Source organism: Zingiber officinale, chromosome 9B (assembly GCF_018446385.1).
Source record: "Zingiber officinale cultivar Zhangliang chromosome 9B, Zo_v1.1, whole genome shotgun sequence".
NCBI lineage: Eukaryota > Viridiplantae > Streptophyta > Magnoliopsida > Zingiberales > Zingiberaceae > Zingiber > Zingiber officinale.
Genome location: NC_056003.1, coordinates 51532298 through 51554121, shown reverse-complemented (window position 1 = coordinate 51554121; position 21824 = coordinate 51532298). Strand labels below are relative to the sequence as shown.

The following is a 21824-nucleotide window of genomic DNA, read 5'->3' as shown; positions in this document are numbered from 1 at the left end:
GGACTTCTCCTCCTTAGTGAAGAGAGCCTCCACTTTCCTTACCTTTAACAACAATTTTCCTCTTTTTCATATCAGTACACCCCTGCTGGGGCCACTGGTTATGACATGGAACCACTTACCAAGAGGTCTAAAGTTCAATCCTTGTCATGCCTCTTTTTTTTTTGGTTCTTTTTATTTTATTTTCTAAAGAAGAATCCACATAAGGCCCATACTATATCATGTATAAATCTATTTGAATTAAAGGCTTATTTTAATCATGCATAAATCTATATTAATCATGCATAAATCTACATGAATTATTAGAGACCCTAGGGGTGTTACAGTCCCCCATACCTCATAAAAGTTCGTCCTCGAACTTAAAATAACTCCGGCTACTTTTGTTTCATATCGTCTTCGCGTTTCCAAGTGGCTTCTTCGAACCGTTGATTTTGCCACAGGACCTTTACTAAGGGTACCTCTTTGTTCCTTAGTCTTTTGACATCTCGGTCTAATATCTGCACCGGTCGGCTCTCATAACTTAGGTCCTCTTGAACTTGCACTGTCTGTGGCTCGATCACTTGGTCTATGCGAGGAATACATTTCTTGAGCATTGAAACATGGAACACGTTGTGGATTGTCGACATTTCTTGAGGCAGCTCTATCTCGTAAGCTACCTTGCCGACTCTTTTCAAAATCGGATATGGTCCCACGTAGCGCGGACTTAGCTTTCCCTTCTTTCCGAATCTCATCACTCCTTTCATAAGAGCTACCTTGAGGAATACTAAATCTCTGACGCTGAATTCTAACGGCCTACGCCGTTTATCCGCATAATTCTTCTGCCTGCTCTGAGCAGTTTCTATTCTTTGGTAGATGTTCTGTATAGCACGGGTGGTGTTGTCAATGAAATCCGTTCGAAATCCAATATCCTTCTTTTCACCACCTTTGTACCAGCATATAGGGGACCTACATTTCCTCCCATACAAAGCCTCGTAAGGCGTCATTCCAATAGTAGCTTGGTAGCTATTATTGTAGGCGAATTCCACTAAGCACAGATAGCGGCACCAGCTTCCTTTAAAGTCTAAGGCGCAAGCCTGTAACATGTCTTCTAGTACTTGGTTCACCCTTTCTGTCTGTCCGTCGGTCTGAGGGTGGAAGGCAGTACTGAACAATAGCTTTGTGCCAAGAGCCTTCTGAACGCATTCCCAGAAATGTGAAACGAAGCGACCGTCTCTGTCAGAAATGATGGTCTTAGGAATCCCGTGTAATCTAATAATTTCCCTGACATATATTTGAGCCAGTTGCTCAATTGGGTAAGTCATCTTGATTGCTAGGAAGTGAGCGGATTTCGTCAGTCTATCCATGATTACCCATATGGCATCGTAGCCGTTCGTCGTTTTGGGTAGTCCCGAGATGAAATCCATAGAAATATCCTCTAATTTCCATTCTGGAATCTGGATTGGCTTCAGTACTCCTCCAGGTCTCTGGTGTTCTGCTTTAACCCTTTGGCAGGTCAAGCAGGTACTGACATATTGAGCCACATCTCTTTTCATACCAAACTACCAGAATTTCTTTTTCAGGTCTTGGTACATCTTGGCGGATCCAGGATGCATCGCGTAGGGCGTTGCATGGGCTTCTTCTAGTATCTTCTTTCGCAACTCTGGATCCTCGGGAATACACAAGTGATCCCTGAGGTATAATATTCCACTGTCAGCGATACGGAATCCCTCATTCTTTCCTTCTAAGACCTCTTGTTTGATCCTTTGGATGCTCGGGTCACGGGTTTGCTTCCCCAATATATCGTCGAACAGCGTCGGTACTATAGTTAGGGTAGAGAGCTGTCCGGACACATTTTCAACCCCGTGGCACCAAATTCCTCTTGGTTTCCCAATAAATTCAAGCATTGGTTCTGTGCTAATGGTAGAAGCACTCGCCACATCTTCCTTGGTGAGGGAGAAAATTCTGGCATTTGTTGTAACTGGCAGGGCCTCCAATCTCCCTTGGCTTATCTGAGGACCCTCTATTGCAGCTTGCATCAGGTGTAGCTGTGGGGGAGCACCTCTGTTCTGGACATACAACTGAGGAGGTGTCTGACTCTGAGTGGGACAGTTTCTGTCCATATGTCCTTCCAATCCACAGTTGTAGCACTTATTTGTGCCTACACGACATTTTCCTGGATGTTTCTTCCCGCATGTGGTACACTGAGGGAACGTAGGTTGCTTGCTTGTTGGACCACCTTTAGTGTCGTTCCATTACTTTCTCTTGCCACTGTGATTCCCTTTCCAGTTGGCTTTGGTGCTTTGAGATTTCTGTCCTCCCGGCTGGGCTTGACTTTTGCCCTCGTTCAGCGCCTTCAAGTAGTGTTCGGTGATCAGGGCACTGCTGATTAACTCTTCGGCAGTCTACGGTCTATTAACTCCGCTGGCCACATTCAGAGCTATCTCAGGTTTGAGCATCTTCAGCATAAGTCTGACTCTTTCTCTTACTGTGCTGACCAATTCTGGGCATAGGCGCGCTAGACGGTTAAATTTCTTCACAGCTTCATTAACTGAGAGGTCACCTTGTCGGAACTCGGTGAACTCATTATATTGCTTGTTGGTCACACGCATGTGAAAGAATTCCTCGAAGAATTCAGTCTCGAAGTCTGTCCATCTCATTTGATTCACTTGTCTCTTTACTTTTACTCGGTCCCACCACATTCTGGCATCGCCCGTAAGGCAGAACGATGCACATTTGACTTTCTCGTGTTTGGGCCAATCCAATAGCTCCACTATGCTCTCCACGATCTTGAACCAGGCTTGGGCGTCCCATGGCTCACAGTTACCAGAGAAGGCTTCCGGCTTCAGTCTCTGCCATTGAATCAGATACGCCTCTTGACGAACCACTGAAGCTGGGCCTACCGGTGGTGCAGGTGCCGGTGGCACTGGTGTAGCTGTAGGTATAACTGGCATCGTATTCTGATTTCCTGGTGGGGTAGCAGGATTCCCTTGCTGATTCATCAGAGTGTTTATTATTTGCTGCTGTTCTGTGACCTGACGCTGAAGTTCAGTGACTACATGCATCAGATCAGGTGGAGGTACTGTCTCATCGGTTCTTGTATTGCGTCTTCTAGCCATGCTTATCTTCAGGAATGACAACAAGGCTAGCATAAGTTATTATTAGTCCTAATCTACCATCATGCATACTTACTAAAACTGTAACCTATCAAATAATAAAAAAAAAATGGAGTAGACATGCATACTTAAATTAAAGCATTCCTTATCATACATAAAAAAAAGAAGTAATAGCGTAGGCATAGAAATTCTTACTTGGAGCGGCAGGATGTAGGCTTGATGTGTGTGTAGTGGAAAGGCAGACCTGCTCTGATACCAAACTATAACGCCCGCCCTCCCACTACTCAAGGAGGGACGGGGTTACTTGCTTATATACGTGCATACATATAAAAGAAATCATGGCAGCGGAAACAGTTATAAAATTTTTTCTACACTAACTACAGTAAACATCATGCTTCTCATATTGAATATGTAGACATACTGATGTTCATGCATTTAACTTAATTAGTATCAACTACTTGAAACATGATTCATGATACCATAAGCATACTAACATAAAATAAGGAGAACATAAGTGCATACTATCCATACTAGTGCAAGTACCATCAAAGCATAATGACAACACATGGTTCATACGCAACTTAAAAACATATAAACATAAAGCAGTTTTATTTTCTTCCACCATGCCACTGCCACACACACACTTGCCCTTCCTGCTGCTCCTCTTAATTTAGCCATTCCTTTCCTTTTTCTGCAGTACAAGGAAACATAAAAAGACTATAAGCCCATGGGCTTAGTAAGTTCCTTTCCTACTCACAAAAACCATGATTCATACATGAACATAAAATGATAACATGTACATTTGGTAAGTCATAACATAACATGTGAGAGCATAACATAAAGTCATATCATATCATGTGAGAGCATGATCATAAAATCATATCATATCATGTGAACATCATAAACATAAAATCATATCATATCATGTGAACATCATAAACATAAAATCATATCATATCATGTGAACATCATAAACATAAAATCATATCATATCATGTGAACATCATGGACATATCTCAAGAGCATCTTTAAAGTAGCATAAAGGAAAACATACAACATGAACTTGTAGATGCAAGATGTTCTTTTGAAAACATGTGACATGAGATGAGTATATGCAGGATGTCCTTTTGAAAACATATATTATATACATACTTAAACATAATCTCAACATGAGGGTCCGGCTTGTACCACATACATACATGAGTGCGCGCATCCTAAATAGATCCAAGGTATTAAATCTTGAACCTACTAGGAACTAGGCCCGTTTCATAGACCATCGACCTAGGGGCAACTTAGGAGTCCATCCCTTTTACTAGGCCCGTTTCATAGACCATCGACCTAGGGGCGCTTATGGAGTCCACCCTTGGTACAAGTCATACAAAGTAAAATAGCATGTCATATCATAACATATCATGTTCTTGTCATATCATAACATTTCATGTTCTTGTCATATCATGAAGAGTGCTCTTGATCTCATCTCAAGGGAAACATCTCTTAGGCTTTTCATCTTACATAAGCCTTTCATAAACATATCATAATAGCATGAGGTGCACATAACATAAAGCATATCATAAGGAATCATAATATGATGTCATAAGTGCACATACATAAAGCATATCATAAGGAATCATAACATGATGTCATAAGTGCACATACATAAAGCATATAACATACAACATGGTGACCTAAATTTCATAGCACATCATAAGAAGTCATTATCATGCATGGTTGGGGTTTTGATCTTCCTACAAACCCTAATTCATTGTTGGTCGAAACCTAAAGGTGAGGTTCCAACTTTTTAATACAACATATAGCATGAAACTTAACAACATATAAGAAATCATATATCACAAGGAAGCATTAATTTATTGATCTATATTTTCTACAACATTTTCTATAGAATCATTTAAGAGCAGATATGTCTCTAAATCCGATGAACTTAAATCAACAATTATTTAGGCTACAGGTAGTTCTACAATCTCATACTTTCTTATCTCTACATGGGAGCCTAACCACTTTCATTTGTATATTCATGAAAGGGCATGTTATTTGTAAGACTCCATTATTTTGACATGTTCACACATCCACATCTGTAATACAATAAGAATGGTTAAATTAAAAATTTTATGCATAAAATATATGAATCTATCGTCAAATTTAAGAACTTATGGTGAGGAGATGTATAAACCCTTTAAACATGGGAGCTTTATTTCCCTCAAGGTCCTCTGGCTTCGGCTTCTGTGAAAGCATCACACTAATGACCCCCAACTGTGAGCTTATATAATCACATACAGCCATACACCAATTATACCTACCTAACTTCTCATAATCATCTACATAATCAATTAGTGATTATACTGGTAATCTGGATATACTACTAGTAGTAGTAAATAAAACATAAATAAAGAAATATAATATTAAAAGTTGGAAAAAGAGAGTGTCAGATTTAGTAGATGAAGGTTGTTTGCTGAGGTTGATCATTATGTTCTCTAGTTCCTTCTTTGAACACTCCACATTATTGAAGTGTTGAAAAAAGAGTGGGGTGGCGGTCACATGTTGCTGCAAATTACTTCGTCGCCTTCGTCTAAGAGTCCTAGAATCAGTGAAATATCCTTCCTTGTGAAGTATGAAAGATGAAATATTTGTCTTCAATGTTCTAATTGTTAAACATATTTTGTATAAGCTTCGGATACTTGTAATTTCAGGCATGGCTACAGTCCAAGCAAATTGACTTCCATTTATCAACTCCATCCACCAGTCATTTATGTCTAGTGATGATAAAAAAGGCTTGAAGTGAGGATAATTACTTTACCAATGCACTTTCTTATGATATGCACAGAAAACATAAGTTTTTTGGTTCACCATTTAATTTTGTCAAACAATTACATAAGATCTTAGTGATAATCATTTGGCTTCATTATAATATTGTTAGTTTTCAACCATAATATGATGCATTACAATGTCTAATAGCTAGCTAGCTACTACAACATGATTAGTAGCTACTACAACATGGCTACTGATCACGTAGTAGTAGTTATGGTTAAATAACTGCTACAACGTGGCAACAAGTAGGGTTTAGCCACGTTGTAGCAGTCAGTAGGATTTAACTACGTTGTAGTACCTACTATCGAGTAGCTGCTACAATGTTATAACCTTTTTTTAAACCCTATTCCCTGAAAGTAAGTCTTCAAAGTGAAGGCCTATAATCAGTCAACATCATTGTAGTAGTTTGGAGAAGAATCAAAACCTTAAAAAAAAAATTAAAATCCTAAACAAGAGGAGATGAATCAAAACATTAAACCTTAACGAAATACTTACGATGAAGGTGAAGCTTCGAAAGAGAAAATGAGTCATCGCGGTGAGGTTGATAGACGAAGACACCATAAGCCATTGATATACTTCCAATGAGAATCTATCAAAATATTTATTACACGCCCTATTTAAGGGTTATAACCATTGTAGTAACTACATGTCCAAGTAGTTGCTACACGTTGTAGCAGCTAAATAACTAAGAAGTTGTTATACGTTGTAGTAGCTAAATATCCAAGTACCTGCTACACGTTGTAGCAGACATCGGGCTTGTACGTTGGAGCATAAATCCTAATAATATATATTAGAATTAGAGGGAATTACAACTTAAATTGAAACGACTTATCATCGAATGAATTGTAAGAAATGATATTTGGCAAGTTTCCTACAAATTAAATAACTAAAAATGACAAGAAAAGGTTGCTTTGACTATCAAAGCAGCTGCTACAACGTGTAAATTAGCAGCTATAACGTGTAATAGCTAGCTGTTAAAGTAGTTACTATAACGTGTAGAAGCTAACTATCTAAATAGCTACTATACGTTATAACAGCTAGGGATTTTCCATTGTAGCATAAATCCTAATAATATTAGAGGGAATTACAACTTAAATTGAAATGATTTATCATCGAATTAATTGTGAGAAATTGAAATGACTTAAATTGGTAAGTTTCCTATAAATTATATAACTAAAAAAATTAAATTTTATCAAAAAAAAGATTATTAACATTGTAAGATTGTACGTTGTAGGCTTCAAAAGCTCTCATTGCATCTTCTTTACTCTCGAAGGACTGATGTATAGTGAGCGCCCTTCAAAAGATTAACTTATGTAGATACTTCTATCTAGATGTCATAAACACCCGATTGATGTCCAATAAAGACAACATATGTTTTCCTCTATATTAATTAAATAAATTATTTATAATCACATATAATATTAGGATTAGTGGAAATTACAACTTAAAATGAAATGACTTACCAAGTAGTTGCTGTACGTTGTAGCAGCTAAATGTCCAAGTAACTATTACAACGTGTAGCAACTACTTATCCAAGTAGCTGCTATATGTTGTAGCGGCTAAATGTCCAAGTAGCTATTACACGTTGTAGCAGCTAAATGTCCAAGTAACTGCTACAACATGTAGCAGTTAACTATCCAAGTAACTGCTACACATTGTATCAGCTAAATGTCCAAGTAGCTGCTACATATTATAGCAGATATCGAGCTTGTACGTTGTAACATAAATCCTAATAATATATTAGAATTAGAGGGAATTACAACTTAAAATGAAATGACTTACGATTGATTATGAAATATGAGAAATGATGTTTTGCAGATTCCATACAAATCATATAACCAAAAAATGGTAAGAAAATATTATTTGGACTGTCCAAGTAACTACTATACGTTGTAGCAGGTAGAACTTGTACGTTGTAGGATAAATTTTAATAAAAAATATTATACAGAGCTGAAAAATATATACTAGAGTGGAAGAGCTTACGATCGAGAATTAAAAGAGGTGTTAAGCAAAGCAGCGTCAACTATGTTTGCGGTGATAGTTTGGGAGAGCTTTCAGCCAGCTCAAGAACAAGCATGTGCATCCTTAGTTTACAGTGTCTTTGCTTTGCTTGTCGACAGGAGTGAGATGGAGCAGAAGACGACGGCGAAGGAAGGAGTGAGAGCAAGGGAAATTTATATTTAAAAAAGTCAAGAGATTAAATGTTGAGGGTGAAGTTTTGAATAAAGGATAGAAGGGTAGAGAGAATAAAAGAGATTTAATAATGTAAAGTAATCGAGCTAGTAATGTCACGTAAATGAGTAGTTTATATTATATTATATTATATTATATTATATGATGTTATATTATATGAGATGGGATCCTGCCTCACTTTTCCTGCGTCTGTGTCGAGGCAACTCCGTTCCCTGCCTGATTTCCTCCTCCGCTTGCGATTTCAACCTAGCAATGTCGGATCTGGGGAGCTCCTCTCCGCTCCTCGCACCGGCTCCGATCGCCCAGCCCAACGAGATCGACCTCGAAGCCGGCCCCCGCGAGCAGTTCCAGTGCCGGATCTGCCTTGAGAGCGACGCTCCTCGCACTTCTCTCGGGGCTCATCTTTCTCCTTGTAATTCCAGATCGATTTCTTTTCTCCTTTGATGCTTTTGCTACACTGCTTTTTCTCAGTCGGACTATGGATTTGTAGTAACGGAGTTCATAGCGCCGTGCAAGTGCAAGGGAACTTCCAAGTACGTCCACCGCGAATGCTTGGACCAGTGGCGGGCTGTCAAAGTGAGTGCTAATTGTTTTTGTTCTTTTTGATGTATCCTTGAAATGTATTTGGAACATCCCTATAGCAAATTACAAAGCTGAGAACTAGGTAGAAGTTGCTTATTCGGTTTAATCTAATTGGTTAGGAAAGAAGTAATTTTCCATCGAGTGATTGGGAGTAAAGAATTTTACAGGTGAAGAAATAAATACTAAAAGAGTGTATACATTCACAACATCAAGCTTCTTAAATGGAGGAGTGCTGGGTATCTGTTTGATTGTTATGTTATGAAGAAATGTCAAGATCACATTGGTCATGGTTGTGCTAAGAGCATTCTATAGAGGAGGAAACCAAAGTACCCATGATAGTTTAGGCTTTGGAAAATAGGAAAAAATGTTCCACCTTTCCTGAAATATATTTAGATGTCCAATCAAATGCTGTAGAACCAAATGCTGCAGGGCGAAAAAGGAAAAGTTTCCCCACCTCCCTAGGACCAAATGCTGCAAAATAATTCAAACTAAGCTTCGTATGTGCAATCAAAATTAAAAAAAAAAACTATTTCCCTAAAAAAAATCTTTTTGTACCTTTGAAGAATAGTTTCACACAAATAGAAAACACATGTACTTTGTTTTGTGAATCATTTAAGTGTTTTAAAAGTATCCGATGGGAGAAAATCATTTTTTGTGTTTGCACTGTTGTTCATTGTACTGGTATTTGATTTAAAATTAAATACTGACATAACTTTGGTCTATGCTATCTGCGTCACTTTCTAGTCTTTGGTTGATTGTTTAGCAAACTCCTTTTTGTGAGAATCTTTATGAAGATCTTCGATACTCAGACTCTTCATCTACCCTCTATGTATTTGTGTTGGACACCTAACATTTTTAGTTGCACATTGAGTGCTTTCACTGATCACTTGTAAATGAGCTGTCATACACCTATAACCATACCCTCATTGGATTCTCAAACCTAAGTCAATGTATAGTAGATCATGATGATTTTGATATATGTGCATTTGAAGGGTAAGCCCACTCTTGGCTTTCCAAGCTGCCTCACAGAGTTCGTGAACTTGAATTTTATGCTTGCTTAGCATTTGGGTTTTTCAATGTGTTCCTTGTCTTAGCTTGATGGAAAGAGTCTCAGTTATAACTTGGAAGAAAAAGTCGGAGCAAGATTATGGAACCTTTTTTGCTCTCAGAGAAGAAAATATTCTTAGGAGATGCTAGTGAGTAGTAGTGTATTCTAGTGGTGAAGATTATACTTTAAAGTTGTTGAAGGTAGAAAAATTAAGTCAAGGTTTGGACAAATTTCTAGATATAAGCTTGTTCAAATTGTTGATGCAATCAGCTGCCTGGTCAAGCTTGACCAAGGGTTGATTCAAACAGGACCAAATGTTTGGAAGTGAACTAAATGAGGAGTCTAGTCAGTTCAAGATTGACCGGATGACTATTAAAGAGAAGTCTAGTCTGGTCAAGATTGATCGGATGACTAGCAAAGAAAAGCCTAGCCAGGTCAAGGTTGATCGGATGACTAGAAAAGGGAAAGGCTAGTCAGCTCAAGGTTGATCTGATGATTAGAAAAAGTCTAAGCAGGTCAAGGGTGACTAGATGCTTGGCAAAGAAAGTCCAGGTGAGTCAAGGATCACTAAATGCCTGACTTGTGTGGCCTTAGAGGTGTGGACTTTAGGTAGAGGCCTTGGAGGAGTGAACTCTGAGCAAGATGCAAGTCTAGTAGGTATTTATAGGATTAGGCTTGTGTGATCTAGTAGGTCAGGTAAATTTAATGATTAGGCTTGTGTGTGTTTGTGTTTTGTATGAATATTTTTGCAGAACTTGGAGGTGGAAGCAAAACGGAGAGCAGACAAACACAACTGGACAAAGTTGGACTAAGTTTGGAGTGAATTAAACTTGAATTGGAGCTGAACTGGTTCGGTCAACCGGACAACCGATTTGGTTCACCGAATGAATCCAAGTCGGGTTCGGGTCCTAGATCTCTTGATTCGGGTGATCAAAAGATTAGATCAACCGATAAGAGGTTCAATCGACTGATAAACTTGATAGAGACGAGATCACAAGGCTCGGTGTCTAGATAGAGTTTGATCAAGTATTCGGTAGATAAGATAAAGTTTTTAGTTGGCCAATAAAGGTCGGATCCAACTCTATAAAAAAAGAGACGAAGACTCTACGTTCAAGACAACCATTCTCTCTCAATCCTATTATTCAGTGTTCGTAAAAAGCTCTCGAAATTCTGCTTGATGATTAAGGAAGCGCTAGGAGGAGTGCATGTTAGTGCAGGAAGCACCAGATAATCGAACTTAAGTTTTGATGTTGGCAAAGACTCAAAGTTAAATATTATGGTGATCTAATAAGCTACATGTAGCTTAAGCAGAAAAGCCCTAATACGTCAAGTTGACTAAATACTAGGCAAGCGAAAGTCCTGGTAGGTTGTATTGGATACTAGCCAATGGAAGTCTTAGCAAATCAAGCAAGCACAGAAGTCTAGATGGGTCACTCGACCAGACATATAACAAGACAGACTCGATAGGTCAGCGAGGACCGGATATTGTGACAGAAGAAAACCTTGGTGAGTCAAGTGATCAAATGCTGAGTAGAGGAAGCTCAAACTAGTTTGAAAGATCAGATGTTTGGCAAATGGTAAGTAAAGTAAGCTCATGGAGTGGAGAGGTTCTTTTAAAAAGAAGAACAGGTAAGGACGAGTCCTCATTTTGGGGACAACCTTTGGCAATGATCCGATTAAGGGTTCCACTCGAATTTTGAAGTCGAGATCGAACAGTTAAGTAACTATCAAACTTTACTTTGATTGATCATCTTTTTTTTTGTACTAACCTTGTTTTACAAGGATCAGTAGATCTATCGGGCTGATTGACCAATCGAAAGGTGAGGTTTAATTGATCGAAAGGTAAGGTTCGATCTACCGAATGCTGAGGTGTCAATTGAGATGTCCTATGTGCTGATGTGGCATCTAAGGTGGACAAGATAAGTCTCAGATGGCTAACGTGGCACGTGCTAAGGACCATCTTGCTTACGTGGCACGGGGATAAGAGTTGACCCACTGACGTGGCAAAATGCGTGGTCAAAGATAAGGGTTGCGGAGCAGATGTGGCAGATGATCGACTTCAAGGCGCTGATGTGGCGGAAAGTCATTAGTCGAAGGCTGGATCGGTAGACCTAGATCGGTCGACCAATATGTCGGATCTGGATATGATTTTTGAGGCTTTCGGTAGGCTGATTGGGTAGATCGGTAGATCGAACCTAGCTTATAAAAGGACGCTTGACTAGAGGCTTTGGACATAACTGCGATACGCCCTCTCGCTCTCATCTTGCTTCAAAATCTTGACACAATGCTGCTGTGCTACTCTGACAACAAAGCAACCCTCTAAGATCTGTTTTTTGTGGTATACTTGTATTTTCATTTCGTCTTCGTGCTTTAAACTCTTAAGGAATGATAAACTTGCTACAATTCCTCATCTTTTGTCAAGAGACAAATCTCTTTCTCCTTGGAGAAAAATATTAATAATCGCCAATCGAAGCGAAATGATTGTGGGCCTTGGACTAGCAGTCTGAGGTTGTGAACCAAGTAAAAATAAAGTTGTCTTAGCAATGTGTTTCCGCTGCTTATGTTTGAAAAAGAAAAAAAAACAAGTAAGCCACACACGCTATTCATCCCCTTCTAGTGCTTCTCTCGATTCTATAGTGCGCAACATTTTTCAGACAGATCGACAAAACTTTGTTTGTATTACTTTATATGCGCTTTGTTTTATAATTTGTGTTTGTGTACAAAATTTATAAGAGTTTTTTCTGCTTATGGAAAAGTTTCGGAAAGGAGATACGCATAGTGGACTCACTCTGAGCACGTAGGCCTTTGACATGACACATTGGGGTGTGAACAAAGTAAAAGTGTTGTGTCTCTTGTTTTTATTTTAATTGTTTATTATTCCATTGCTACTAACATTTTGATAATGGAAAAAGAAGAACAATGAAAACAGTTCGATATTCACCTCTCTATCTATCTCCAACGATTCTACAATTGGTATCATTATCAGCCGACTCTTGATTGGACTAACCACCAAGGAAAAAACAGGCTAGAGAATGAGGAGGAGAAATAAAAAAGGTATGGTTTTAAATATGAAGTTCAAATTCTATATATTTTTTTTTTCAAATGCAGGGAGAGAGTGTGAAGACAAATTCTCAAACCTATAATTTTAGCTACACTTTAATAGATTACTCCAGAGTCTACTTAGCTTCATGAATAGTTTGTACATAATCTTTGCAAACGAATAAAAAAAAAGAAAAGAGAGAAATTATCATCTAAATGACGTTTTCTACTCTTTCCTATGCGACGCTTACCCAAGAGAAAATGATAACGAAGCATGCAGTAGTAGACAACCATCACCAAGAGTACAAGAGTCGCGAAGACCTAGTGGCTATAGTAACAATAGTGGCAACCACACTTCAAGGGTTTGTAAACCCAACTACTAATCAACCACCACCACCAGTCCCTCAGTCAAATGAGATTAAACATCATTATGAGTACGGGTGTAAAGGAACCAGGCCGCTTATGAGCTATTCGAAGCTCGATTCGATAAAATCTCGTTTGAGCTCGTTTAACGAGGCTCGTTAAGATAAATAAACCAAGCTCAAACTTCACAATATTTGGCTCGTTAGCTCGTGAACATGTTCGTTAAGCTCATGAATCAAATTTTAAATAAAAAATAATAGTTTTGATATTGAATTTATACATTTTACACTCTACTTATAAAACATATAGACAAATATATTAAATTTATCTATTAGAATAAAATTGTAAATTTTAATAAGAATATTATAATTTTCTTTATATATATAATTTAGTTTTTAATGAATATTTAAATTAATAATTTATATTTATTAAGCTTGTTTAGGCTCGATAAAAGCTCAAATAAGTTCGTGAGCCATGAATATATTCGTTAAATAAAGCTCGAGTTTGGCTCGATTATAACTGAGCTAAACTCAAACATTCAAGAGTTCGGCTTGGCTCAGCTCGATTACACCCCTAATTATGAGCCCCTTCAGAGGGCACGAGTGCCAAACTTCGATGGGAACTCAGACTCGGAGGTTGGGCAAAACTGGTTGAAGGAGATAGAGAATCATCTCTGATTGCTAGAAATTTCCTAAGAAATTAAAGTGGAGGTTATAACTCTATTTCTGGTAGACAAAGCTGCAAAGTGGTGGATGAACATTGCACCTTCTATGGCAGAAAGGGGATAAATCACGTGGCAAAGGTTTCGAGAAGCCTTTTTAGGCAATATTTTCCAACTGTCATACACCTTCAAAAATTAACTGAATTTGAAAACCTCACTCAAGTTCCAACTATGCCAATAATGGAGTATCCGTCCAAGTTCCACGCACTAGGAATATATTCTCCAGCGATCATGGCGGATGAGACATTAAAACTCCATTATTTCAAGAAGGGTCTGAAGAGTAGAATTCAATCGGCTCTGGCGGTGTTCGAGCTAAGGGATTTTGAAGAGTTAATGGGGGCAACAATTCAAATCGATCGATATCAAACGGCGGAAAGAGGAGAACAAATTGAAAAGACCCCACACGAGTCAAGGCTCCTCCGGCCATGAACAAATGTCCAAGAGGCTAGATCTTTCAAACCACCAACCTAGAGGTCTGTGCATCCTCGAATCAACCAGGAGGCCAAGACGTAGCCCACTTGCAGATTTGCATATTCTAGGGAGTGCCGCAAGAAGACAGGAGCGTGCTTTCTGCCTTGTTCTAGTCACTTAGGAGTAAAAATGCTATAATTTCTCCAGTTGCAGGAACAAGATCTATACATATCACACAAGACTTACATCTTTCATCTGTTCTTTTTATTCTAAAGTTGAATTGCAATCTACTTTCTATTAGTCAGATCACTCGGGATCTCAATTGTTTCACTAAGTTTCATTCCAATTCTTGTGTTTTTCAAGTTGCGGATTCAGGGAAGGTGATTGGTATAAGTACCCCAGGTTGGTTTTGATGTGGTCAACCAAGTCAAGTTAGGTCCTGTTGTGTTTGATGCCTTATGTCTAAATGTGCAGGAACTTAGGAATACAAGAAGTCGAGCGGAAGACGCGGCTAGCGAGAAGGATGATATGGAAGCGAGTCAACGAGCTCCGTGCATCCGAGGGACGAGGTGCTGCGGAAGAGTACACCGGTGGATGAGAAGGACATATGCGACGTTCAAGGGACGAGAAGCCGGGGAGGAAGCCTGCTCGAAGGTCGGAGTTGAGTTTGAATGAGCTTAATTTTGGACTACCGGAGCATCACCTAAGCGAGCGGGATCGAAAACGTTCAACTTGGAGGCTATTCTTGAAGACCCGAAGCGCCTTTATTATGATTAAAGGCGCCTCGGGTGTTGTTGTTGGAGCTTTCTAACAAAGGTGCAAAGGCGCCTTACAATCAGCGAAGACGCCTCGACCATCAAGCGCTAAGGTGCCTCAAGCAAGATCGAAGGCGTCTCAAGCAGAAGCGCAAAGGTGCCTCCAAGGACATTGAAGGCGCCTCCAACCAGTCAGTAGCCGTTAGGCTACCCTTGAGAAAAGGATAAAAGTTTATCCTCTTGGAGGTGCCCTAAATCCCCTTGGAGGTGCCTCTAAGCAACGGTAATTTTTTTTAAGAGGTTATAAAAAGCCCTATGGAACTAGAAATTATTCAACAACTGTTGTATTTACTTTCCTAGTCTTTTCTGAGCTTTAGAATTGTGTAAGACTACTCCTCCTTCAACGAAGGAGTTCTATTAGTGAGCTTAACAACCGTCTTGGATTAACAACCATCAAGGTTGTAACCAAGTAATTTTTGTGTCTCTTTTTATTTTATGAGTTGTTATTTTTATCTGACTAACTATGTATCCTTGTCTAAGTTCACTAGCAAGAGATTTTCTCTAACTTTGATTGCAGGTCTATTCACCCCCTCTAGCCGTCCTAACACGGACCAATAGTTAGTATCAGAGCCTAACCGCTTACCAACCGCCGACTTAAGCAACAAGACGATGGCCTGTTCAAACATTTATCCACTAAAGTTTGAAGGAGATTTCGCGATGTGGAAAAAGCGAATGGAGGTATTTTTCAAAATATATTTTGAAATTCTGTTAATAATTAAATATGATTTTGTAGTAATCAAATACCAACATGGAGTAGAGGAGTATCTATGGATCAAAAAGGAATAAGCTAACTTCGTAGCAAACGATAAAACATAGTTCCATCTGTTGAGCGTTCTTCCATTCCAAGAAGTCAACCGTCTACGACTCAGCAAAAGAACTTTGAGAGAAGTTCTTGAAACTCTACGAAAGCACATCCGAAGCTAAACTCGTAAGACGGGACTTGCTCTGGAATCAACTCAGCAACCTCCGGATGGAAAAAGAAAAGATGGTAGCCCACCTACACATAAGAATCAAGGAATTAATCACCGGATTAACGAACCTCTGAGAGGCGGTAACTAATCGGGAGTCATAAAGGTATGCTTTAAATGCGTTCTCGAGAACACCGGAATTGACGTTTATAGTAGACTCTTATTATATATCAAACGACTTCGAGGTAAGTACTTTAGAAAATTTATTTTCAACTTTCGAATTACACGAGTCTTGGTGTGTAGGACAAAGAAAGGAGCCAAGCCAGAACCTACCTTTGCAAGCCAAGAAGGATGAACCGGATTCTAACATATCTCTCAACGAAGACGAAAGAGCATACACGGTAAGAAAATTTTCAAAATTCTCCAAGTCTAACAATTTTAACAAGTCACAGGCTAAGAAACCTCTTCGAGGGGAGAATAAGATGCTACAACTGCAATGAAGGACACGTAAAATATGGCCGTCTTAAACTGAAGGAAAAAGACAGACAAAAGGCCAACCCGAACGAAGCACGAGAATCTGAAGGCGACGTGGGACAAATCGTTGTCATCCGAATCAGAGGTCAAATCATACGCTGGACTTGCATTAATGGTGAGTCACCAAATGGAGAGCATCGATAAAGGGGGAGCTACTTCAAAGGAAAGCAGCGATGAATGGGGAGAGTCAAATTTCGAGATCGACATGGTAAGTGAGGTATGCCTTCTTCCTCTTAACTAATTTTATGAAGGTATAAAATTAATGTTTGAATCTTTATGCAAATTTAAAACTAAGAATAATAAATTAAAAAGGGAAAATTTAGACTTAAAAGCTACCTTAACAAAAACATGTCCCTTAGAAACTTTTGATAAACTGAAAATTGAAAATGATAAACTAAAAAGCAAATAGAATTACTGAAAAAGAATGGTGCATGCTCAAATTTTTCATCAACTTCAAAATTTAGAAATAATGGAGGGCTAAATTGGTATATTAGGAATCCTAGGGATCAAATTACAAAAGTGATAGAAAAAACATTCTAAAATTTTTTCTTGTTGTAGAAACTTATACTGGGTACCCAAATCTGATTTAATTAATTTTTATGCATGCTAAAATAGAAACTTAGTTTAATCTTCTTATTATTTAGTAAAATTAATTATCTCATATATTTACTGTTTAAAATTTTGGTTGAAATATTTCTTCTGTGCAAAATAGAAATATTATTTACTTGCAAAAATACTTTCAAAATTTTCTGTTTGTTATTCTTCTTTAAAAAAAATGAGTTTTGACAATTACAATTGTGTAGAAAGTTCATTTTTCAAAAACATAATTTTTTTGTGATCACGAGTTATGTTTTCTGTTATAATAAAAATTTTCAATTTTTTTAAAATATTATTCGATTTTTATGAATTTTTAATAAAAAAATATAATTTAAATTTTAAAATTCTTTTGGAGATTAATTTTGAAAATTTTGATTTTTCTGGAGATTATCGGTGTACTTTGAACGTTGAGAAAAATCAGTCAGATTTTTTAAGTTAAAAAATCTATTTTTAAATATTTAAATTCAACAATAATCATTTCTGTTTAAAAATAAGTATTCTCGTCAAGTATAAATATTTTTTTGTAAAAACTTTTTTCTAATCCTACTTTTTTTTTTTTACTATAACAACAATTTTCAGTATTTTTCGAAACTTAAAAAGAGTTTTTAAATTATATTTTTTTTCCAAAATTAAGGTTTAATTGACAAAAATTATTACTTTTGAAAATTAATTTTGAGAAAAAAATAATATTCTAGAAAACTTTATTTTAAGCCTTATGGATTTTTTTTTCAAAATTTTTCTAAATATTCATATTTTTTCCCTTTATTTTTTGATGTGATCAAAGTGGGAGAAAATGTAGAGGGTTAAGGGGAGGTTATGTTATGTGTGCATTATTGTTATGTTATGTCTGCATTATTGCAATTTTTTTCGGTACTTAATAATTGCAAATTTTGTTTTACTTAATATTTCTTATGTTATATTATTATTTGTGACCCTAAGTTAACTTGGATTGATGCATATCAAAAAGAGGGAGATTGTAAGTACCTCGGATTGATTTTGATGTGGTCAACTAAGTCAAGTTAGGTCTTGTTGTGTTTGATACCTTGTGACTAGTGTACAGGAACTTAGGAAGTCGAGTGGAAGATGCCACTAGCGAGAAGGATGACACGAGAAGCGAGTCGACGGACTCGGTGCATCAAAGGGACGAGGTGCTGCAGAAGAGTACACCGGTGGACTAGAAGAAGGTCGGAGTTGAGTTTGAGTGAGCTCAATTTCGGATCACCGGAGCATCACCCAAGCGAGCGGGATCGAAGAAGATCAACTTGGAGATTGATCTTGAAGATTCGAGACGCCTCCATTATGATTGAAGGCGCCTCGGGTGCTGTTGTTGGAGCTGTCCAATAAAGGCACGAAGGTGCCTTACAATCCAGCGAAGATGCCTTGACCATCAGGCATTAAGGCGCCTCAAGCAAGATCGAAGGCGCCTCAAGCAGAGGCGTAGAGGTGCCTTCAAGACATTGAAGGCGTCTCCAACCAGTTAGTAGCCGTAAGACTACCGTTGAGAAGAGGATAAAAGTTATCCTCTTAGAAGGGCCCTAGATCCCCTTAGAGGCGCCTCCAACTAGCAGTAACATTTTTCAGGAGGCTATAAAAAGCCTCCGCTAGGAATTATTCAACAACTTGTATTCACTTTTCTAGTCTTTTCTGAGCTTTAGAATTGTGTTAGGCTACTTCTTCTTCAATGAAGGAGTTCTATTAGTGAGCTTTTCAACCACCTTGAATTAGCAACCATTTAAGTTGTAACTAAGTAATTCTTGTGTCTCTTTTTATTTTATGAGTTGTTATTTTTATCGAACTAACTAACTTGTATCCTTGTCTAAGTTCAATAGCAAAAGATTTTCTCTAACTTTGATTGCAAGGCTATTCACTCTCATCTAGTCGACCTAACACGGACCTACAATTAGCAGTGCTGATATGTATTGAGGACTTTATTTGCTCAAACAAAAGAACCTCCCAAGTGGACAAGTTCATCAATCAAGTTATGATTTCGAGTCATGTCCAAAGTCTGGTAAGTTTGTTTTTAATTCTATGTCTGGTCCCAGTTCTAAGTTTATCTTAGTAGAGAGTCAAGTCATGTTGTGACACTATCGCCTTAGTCATCCAAACTTTGCTTGTATTAAAAATTGTTCTCTCATTTGTTCATCAATAAGGATTTCACTTATTATCAGTGTGATATTTATCAATTAGCGAAGCATGCACATGTATACTCAAGTTAACTATACAAACCGTCATATCCATTTTGAGTCATTTAATAGTGATATTTGGGGGCCATTATGTGTGGAAAATATCAATGAAGCTCGGTGGTTTGTAACATTTATTGATGATCACATAAGAATCACTTGGACATTTCTCATGAAAGAAAAATCCGAAACAACCATAATTTTTAAATCCTTTCATATTATGATTTCAACCCAGTTTAGAAGTCAAATCCAAGTTCTCAAAACTAATAACGCAAAGGACTATTTCAACTCCATTCTTGGCCCTTGTCAAAACATGGAATTGCTCATATAAGTTCTCGTGTAGACACTCCATGATAAAACGGAGTGGATGAACGGAAAAATAGACACTTGCTTGAAGTCACCCATGCCAATATGTTCATTAATAATGTTCCTATATATATATATTTATTTTATTTATTTATTTATTTTTTTTGGAGGCTATACTTATAGCCACATTAGCTAAGTCATGTTTTAAAATTCCAAACACCTTGTCATGTTGTCACCACAACACATCCTCAAATTCTTGCTTTCACCTCTGATCTTCCTCTTCGAATTTGTGGGTGCACCGCCTTCGTCCACATTTATCATAGTCATCGTACCAAACTCAATCCAAAATTACTCAAGTGTATCTTTTTAGGGTACTCTTCTCATAAAAAGGTTATAAATGTTATTCTCCTATTACTAGGAAAGTCTATAATTCCATGGATGTTACCTTTTTCAAGAGTCAAACATACTTTCTCAAATCCGATATTTAGGAGGAGAATAGTTCCAAAGAATATCAAATTTGGGATCTACTTCAGGATACTCGATCAATTTTTGTTCCATTCGATCAACCTTCAAATTCCAGTACTACACCTAATTTCAGTACTATTTCTGTCCTTGCACCTCTTCAAACTATCCCTATCACTACAGAAGCCCAAAATCCATTGCAACTTGATACCAATAACATTAACCTTTATGTCTATAGAAGTAGAACAATAACCAAGCAAATCGGAGAACTTATGCAAACTCAACATTTTCAAACACAAGAACCAAATCCCGCTGTATCTGACACTCACGTTGGTATGGATTCCTCTCCTCATTATACTCTTGCTTCTATAATTGATGATTCAAATTTGCCCATTGCTTATAGGAAAGGGATCCGTGGATGCATTGAACATCCAATTCAAATATATGTTGCATATGGAAAGTTGTCTCCATCTCACAGGACATTTGTCACAAATCTGGACCGTGTTAAAGTGACCCTATCTATTCAGGAGGCTCTCATAAGACCATAATGGAAGAAAGTTGTAGAAAAAGAGGTTCGGACCTTAGAAAGCAATAACACCTAGGTCTTGACAACATTACCACCCGTAAAAAATCTGGTTGGGTGTAAGTGGATTTTTATCGTCAAGTACAAAGTTGATGGGAGTATAGACAGGTTCAAGGCAAGACTTATAGCTAAGGGGTTCACTTAATCCTACGGAATTAACTATCAAGAGACCTTCACACCAGTGGCCAAACTAAACACAGTTCGAGTGTTACTATCCTTAGCAATAAATCAAGATTGACTATTATATCAACTTGATGTCAAGAACACATTCTTGAATGGAGTTCTCGAAGAGGAAGTCTACATGATCATACCTCTTGGATTAGAAAATAGGTCAAATCGAAACTTGGTGTGCAAATTAAAGAAGTTATTGTACGACTTAAAGCAATCTCCTCGCGCATGGTTTGAGAGATTTGCTAAGACTTTAACAACAAATGGGTATTCACAGTGTCAGGGAGATCACACATTGTTTATTAAAGGTGAATCAGGATGAAAAATGACAATTCTTATAGGCTATATGAATGATATCATCCTTATTGGAGATGATTTAGAGGAAATTCTTAGGCTGAAAAAATTACTATCAACCGAATTCAAAATCAAAGACCATGGGACACTGAGATACTTTCTCAGAATAGAGGTGGCTCGATCAAAGAAGGGTATTGTTATATCATAAACGAAGTATATACTGGACTTGCTGAATGAAACCGGTTTTCTTGGCTGCAAACTTGCTGATAAACCTATGGATTCTACAAAGAAACTGAATCGAAGTGAAGAAGACACACCAATTGACAAGGGTAGGTATCAAAGGCTGGTTGGAAAGCTCATCTACCTATCACACACTCGATCCGACATTCCTTATTCGGTAAGTGTAGTTAGCCAACATATGAATAATCCAATTGAGGATCATTTAGATGCAGTGACCAGAATTTTGAGATACTTGAAGATAACTCTTGGTCATGGATTACTCTTCAGAAAGAGTGGAAGTCGTGTAGTTGAGATTTGCATAGATGCAAGTTGGGCAAGAGAACAGACTGATAGAAGGTCAACTATTGGTATTGCTCCTAGGGATGACAATGGGGCGGGGGACGAGTTTGCCATCCCCATCTCCGCTCCCAAATTTCATCCCCGTCCCCATCCCCATCCCCATCCCCACTTTTTCGAGTTCAAGGAATC

General features: G+C 37.9%; 1 protein-coding gene across 16 annotated transcripts in view; it reads left to right on the top strand.

Annotated features, from left to right (window-relative positions):
- The first annotated feature begins 8274 nt into the window (after positions 1–8274).
- The window catches only part of LOC122023709, a 57028-nt gene continuing 43478 nt past the window's right edge, over positions 8275–21824 (top strand). For 10 of the 16 annotated variants that reach the window (XR_006123214.1, XR_006123211.1, XR_006123212.1 and 7 more), the window contains exons 1-2: positions 8275–8517; positions 8596–8681. Coding sequence is in view for 10 of the 16 variants with exons in the window: in XM_042581982.1 (XP_042437916.1) it covers positions 8358–8517; positions 8596–8681 (246 nt within the window). In the remaining 6 variants the exon portion in view is untranslated. Of the gene's footprint in view, positions 8518–8595; positions 8682–15601; positions 15763–15812; positions 16159–16295; positions 16744–19030; positions 19132–21824 lie in introns of those variants that run through there. The other 6 variants (XM_042581983.1, XM_042581988.1, XM_042581987.1 and 3 more) reach the window with 6 other exon arrangements.